The 6,437-nt window shown below is 37.1% G+C and overlaps 1 protein-coding gene across 1 annotated transcript; it reads left to right on the forward strand.

Moving 5' to 3' along the window:
- The first annotated feature begins 4,626 nt into the window (after positions 1–4,626).
- On the forward strand, positions 4,627–6,228 carry LOC137947630 (uncharacterized). Its single transcript, XM_068793427.1, has 2 exons — positions 4,627–4,631; positions 5,871–6,228. Exons 1-2 carry the CDS (start codon positions 4,627–4,629, stop codon positions 6,226–6,228), a joined length of 363 nt encoding a protein of 120 aa, XP_068649528.1.
- Positions 6,229–6,437: the final 209 nt, after the last annotated feature.

Consider the following 6,437-nt stretch of genomic DNA (forward strand, 5'->3'; position numbering starts at 1 on the left):
ACCACTGCAGAATTATCTTTCTGGTTTTGCAAAACATTCAACAGAAGAAGGCGAGTTAATGTCATGGCAGAGAGCAGGGGAGTGCAATATACAATCAGTAACAGCTAGTATTTCCCTTGATAAGATTTTTATGCGTCATTCTATCATATAAGATGGAAACAGAGGATAGGATCTTTAAATCTTCTGAATGCACTAATGGTGTCGATCGTCGCCATGCTGAAGGAAACTGTAAGGAGGCCGAGGAGGATGAAGTTGATGGAGTGCTTCTGATGGAAGAGATACAGGGGACGTGGAACTGCAAAAACTAGACAACAAAAAACTGGAATCAGAAACTGTACTAGGCGAGAAAAAAACAGAGCCACGCCATTGATAGGAAACAAAATCCAGATGAAATATTAGGTATAAACAACAGAACGCATAGAAGGGTATCTGAATAGAGTAATCTGTTTCCCATTCATTTACCGGGCAGACAAAGTTTCCAAGAAAAACCGCAGCATATTCAAGAGAAAACAATATATATAAATTAAAGACACGGTACGCAATTTTCTGATACAAACAGACGAAGAAAATGAAAAATAAAAATAAAATCACAAAGACGTCCAAAGATTAACAGAAAATGAAATATGACGGCCAGGGTATGACTCAGGGATACCGTCGAAGAATAATGAGAAGAGAAAGAATTTCTGTTACTGCCACAATGAACCGAAAAGAGAATTAAAACCATAAAAATATCCTAATGAATATGCAATCCTGGAACCATTTTCTGATAAACACAAACAGACAAAGAAAATGAAATATAACGGATTATCTCGGCTGCAATAAAAAAAAAAAAAATGGCGGTCAGGGATACCGTCAAAGAAGGATGAGAAGAGAAAGAATTTGTGTTACCGCCACAAAGAATCGAAAAGAGAATTACAACCATTAAAATTTCCTAATGAATAAGCAATCCCGGAACCATTCGGTAAGAAATCAAAGAAGCCGAAGAAGGCAAACAGAGAAACAAGGCTAAGATTAGAAGGAAAGAACTAACATATTTGTTGTTTCAATCCGCAGACCACCGTCGTTCCGGATGACAACGAGCTCCGACGAAGAGAGCCCACTGCGACCGTATTTGTCTCCACCGGTCCGACGCGCGCTTGAAGACTTAGAAACTCAAACCATCCCTGACGTCTCTTCTTCTACGTCGCTTTCACGTGCCTTGGCGCAAAGAAGACACCGCCGGACCGCCGATGGCTGACGAGGACACGACTTGACAAGAACAGAACCAGAAGCGGGAAAGGCGATTTTGAGGGAAGATGATGTGAGACTTGTGAGAGTCCGAGACAAGGTTTATATTGGAAATGTTGCTCACCAGCCTGATTTGCAAGGGCCCCGTGGACGCTGTAGCTTCCGTCGTTATGGATTTCTTTTAAGTTACTGCCACAATGAACCGAAAAGGGAATTAAAACCATAAAAATATCCAAATGAATGTGCAATCCTGGAACCATTTTCCGATAAACACGAACAGACAAAGAAAATGAAAAATAAAAATAAAATCACAAAGATGTCCAAAGATTAACAAAAAAAAGATGAAATAAAACGGATTATCGCAGCTGCAATATAAAATGGCGTTCAAGGATACCGTCAAAGAAGGATGAGAAGAGAAAGAATTGGTGTTACCGCCACAAAGAATCGAAAAGAGAATTAAAACCATTAAAATTTCCTAATGAATAAGCAATCCCGGAACCATTCGGTAAGAAATCAAAGAAGCCGAAGAAGGCAAACAGAGAAACAAGGTTAAGATTAGAAGGAAAGAACTCTCATATTTGTTGTTTCAATCCGCAGACCACCGTCGTTGCGGATGACAACGAGCTCCGACAAAGAAAGCCCACTGCGACCGTATTTGTCTCCACCGGTCCGACGCGCGCTTGAGAAACTCAAACCGTCCCTGCCGTCTTTTCTTCTACATTGCCTTCACGTGCCTTGGCGCAAAGAAGACACCGCCGGACCGCCGATGGCTGACGAGGACACGACTTAACAAGAACAGAAACAGAAGCGGGAAAGGCGATTTGTGAGAGTCCGAGACAAGGTGGGTTTATATAGAAATTTGGACGCTGTAGCTTCATGGAATTAGACTGATAAGAGAAAATTATTTTTCAATAAAATTTCTTTTAAAAATTCCAGGTTGAAAATGTGAATTCGATTTTATCAAATTTTTAACATTTGAGACTGGTGAAAAAATAATAAAAAAAAACTAATCCCAACTTCTCAAAGTAATCCTGCTAACTTACAACAAATATGAAAATCAATTATCGAAAAAATATAGGAATAATTAACTTTTTATTATTTAATATTTTCATAATTAATAACGAAAAACAATATTTGACATAGCTGAACCAATCCCATCTCCCACTGTTTAACCCAACAAAATGGTCTCTCAATTTGTGTAGAATTACGTCCATTTAAAACACCGTCGGGAGGGTCTCTACCATAACAGTAGCGCTAACCCTACAACCTTCTCCGCCCTTTCGAATTCACAATTCCATATCTTGGCCTCTCTTCCATTTTTAATTTTGGTGTTAGAATCTAGACGAAGAGAAGTACCAAACTATTAACTAGGTCAATAGGTGGAAGAAATTAGGATCCATTAATTGTAGTAAACCAGAATTGTGTAGATGGTGGCGATCCTGGTAAGAGCGTTCAAAGTGTAAACCATCATGGGATGCCGAGGAGAGCAAGGGATTCATTTGCCATAAAATAAAAATAAAAGGGCACTGGGGTGGGAAAGGAAGAGGATGCCCCTTCCTATTTGCAAATCCAAGGAGAAGCACTTTCTCCGGTTCAACTTTTTTATCCTTTTATTATTTAAATTATAAAAGAAGAGATAATATCAAATATTCCATTAACCTTCACTGTTTACTCAGTTTTTCATTTATAAATTGTAAGACTCGAAGACGGATCGCTCGTTGTCAATCTTTGCTGGAATGGCATCCAGTTCGTCATCTACAGATATTTGATCGAGTAATGGCTCGCTTTGGAACTCGTCAAAGCTATTCTGATCGAGACTGTTCACCTATAGAATGGGAAACTACGTCGTCCAAGCATTGGTGGATACTTGCTTTTTAGCTCCCTAAGCAATATGGATAAGCACAAAGCAAACAATCATTTTCTTCGACGAAGGTGCAGGTTTTAAAGTGAACGCCATTTTGAGGAACTTGAACAAATGATCCAGCCAAAAGAAGCTTCTTCGAATGCAACAGGAGAGAAGAAATAAATCCGATAGAGAACAGGTACAAACCTTATTCTCTTCACTGAAACTAGACAAAGTATTCGGTGCAGTAGGAAATTGTTCTTTTAATTATCAAATTGCATCCAATATAAATGAGGTGTTGGAGAAATGGGAAGAAATTGCTGAATATGGTAATGCCCTTAATTTGATAGTGTTGGTGGACGTACAAGATATTGGAAAGAGAAGATAAACTACTTCTTTTGTAAATGCAAATGACATCTTTGGACGAGAGGGTGATAAGGAGAATATAAAATCTTTACTGAAATCAAAAGAATCTTCTCTAGAAGTAATTCAACTATGATTGTTGGTATGGGAGGAATCGATAAAACAACCATTACAAAATTGGTGTACAATGACTTTGCCCAATTCGATCTAAACGTCTGGGTTCATGTGTCTCATAAAATTGATTTCGTAAGAGTGACCAGAAATATGATTGAAGCTATAACAAATGCTAAATACGAGTTAAAGAGCTTTGGACCGAATGCAACGCCACCTCCAAGAGTTGGCAAAAGATAAAAAAGTTCCTACTGGTGCTAGATGATGTGTGGACAAAGAACTCTGATGATTGGGAGACTCTTTTGGCCCCTTTAAGATTTGTCTAAAAAGGAAGTAAAATTATTTCAACAATGCAAAGTGAAGATGCCTCAAGGAACATGGGTACAAAAGGTTTTATCAAATGATGATTGTTCGACTATAGTTAAAGAAAAGATGTTTGGTTGCGGTTATAAGGCTGATGAACATCCTAACTTGGAAAAGAAAAAGGTGGAAGTTATCAGAAAGAGCAAGGGTTTACCATTAGCAGCAAACCTATTGGGTGGATTGTTAGGTACGGTTGAAGTTGATAAATGAGAGAGATTATTAGAAAGTCAAATTTTGGACTTACCAAAAACCAAGGATCATCTACTCCCTGCAATGATGCTTTGCTATCTCTGTTTAAATCCAGTTCTAAAATGTTGCTTCACGTATACTACCACCTGTTTCAAAAGTTACACATTTCAAAAGAAGGAAATCATCTGTTTATAGATGGCATAGGGCTTTATTGAGGCTAATAAAAGTAACCAGATGGAAGACATTGCAAATGATTATTTTGATAATTCGGTTGCCAAATATTTTTTCTCAAATTCTTGACGATAAACCTTATAAGGACAGTTACTATATGATGCATGACCTTATTTCTGACCCTACTGAGGTCTTGGGAAATATTTTTTTCAAGATTCAAGGGGAGATTGGGACGAAATGGTCAACATAAGAGACTAGACATATGTCGCTAACATGTAAAGTTGTGAACCAAATACTATTGAACAAATTGGTTAAAGCCAAGAACTTACACACACTATCAATAGCAAATGAGCGCAATAATGAGGTATTGAAATACTTCACAGTTTTGAATTCATGCGTGTTCTAATTCTACCAAAGTCAATTGGAAATTTGAAACATCTACGATATTTTGATGTCCAATCCTCTGATATAGAAAGCCTACCCTATTCCATTTGCAACCTCTATAATTTGCAAACACTAAGTTTAAATTGTTGCTGCTATTTTGTTGAGTTACCAGGTGGCCTTGGAAGCCTCGTTAATCTATGATATCTCTTATTGTCCACAACCGGATTACATATGCTTCCAGATTCTTTATGTAAATTGGAGAAGTTACAAGAGATAGACCTTTCAAGTTCCAAGGAATTTGTTGAGTTACCAATAAGCGTTGGCAGCCTAAATAGTCTCTGTAGGATTAAACTATGCAAAACAGACATACAAAAGCTACCAAATTCCATTTGAAGTTTGTGCAATCTTCAATCACTAGATCTTTCAGATTGTGGTAAATTATCAGAACTACCAAAAGAGATGAACAATCTAATCAATCTACAAATTTTTTACATGAACAAAGGGCTCCTAAAGGTTTCGTTGCTACCAAGTATTGAAAGGTTTACTCGTATTGAATAACTGAAAATTTACTCTATCACAAAAGAACGTAGAATAGAGCAGTTAAACGTCTTGGAGAACCTTCACCAAGTTCGCATAACCAACCTTGAGAATGTAGAAAGTGTGGAAGAAGCAAGGGAAACTAATTTAAAGCACAAACATCAACTTGAAACCTTTGTTTTCTTTTCCACCTCGTCTGCTCTTAGTTGTGCAATGTCCACTACATTTGTTCTTTCTTTGGACTGCCAGTTAAAAAATCTCATTGATAAATGCTAGGGAGTTAAAAAAAAAAATAGAGGTTTTGTAGGTTTTAATTAAGATTTTCTGGTTTTTCACTATTCCATTTTCAAGTCTATTTCTTACTCTTTGTAGCTAACTGAATCAAGCATGATTGCACAGTACCAATTTGGGTCTTGTCGTTTAAACTTGTTTCTGTAATTGAGTAAAACATTAACTTGTTTTAAGAAATCTTCATGTTATGGAGTTTACCTTCCCCAACTGAAAAAAGTAGTGTTGTTTTAGTCTCATGTTCTAGTAGAATCTCTCTTGTACAAATCAGCATACATCGGTATGTTTGAAGCATTGTTTTGATTATGAGATTGTAAAATAGCATACTATGAATGATGAATTATTTAAGGTACAAATAAAATTTGGTATCTTTTGTTGCCTTGAAATCTTTCAGGGAAGAATTCGATGAGAACGAACCAGATGAAATGATTTTTGTTGGCTTGAGCCAGCCTCCAACTGAGAAAGATGACAAAACCATAAATAATGGAGAAGAGGGCACATCAGATGCTGCTAGAGTGTTGAAGACAAAGGATTTGGATGAGATAGAATTAGTTCCAACCTCAGAAGTCTCTCTGGTCGGAAGTAAGAGAAAACTATCTGAGTTATCCAATGCAGTTGATAAGGATGTCATTTCAACTTTTTCTTCTGTGCATACATTAGCAAATCGGATGGAAAAAATTGATGATGATGATGATGATGTGGCCATGTTAGATGAGAATCTTGATCACTCGAAGAAGAAACGATTAGATTAAGATTCTCTTACTGCTCCAATTGACTTGGATCGTTTTGGGCACATTTTAATTTTTTCAAATAGTTGGTATCATTTTTTATAATCACAGTACAATAGATGTCCTTCGGGCGACAGGGAACAAAGTCTCTCTTGCAAGTAGTTAGTCACACCTGTTACTATCTTGTAAAAGAGCTCCCTTGATGTCAGTGTATCAAATATGTAATATGTTTA

The sequence above is a fragment of the Aristolochia californica genome, unplaced genomic scaffold (genome assembly GCF_029961685.1).
Source record: "Aristolochia californica isolate CCGP_79_NKW_82.1479 unplaced genomic scaffold, dmAriCali1.0.hap1 SCAF_13, whole genome shotgun sequence".
Taxonomy (NCBI): Eukaryota; Viridiplantae; Streptophyta; class Magnoliopsida; order Piperales; family Aristolochiaceae; genus Aristolochia; species Aristolochia californica.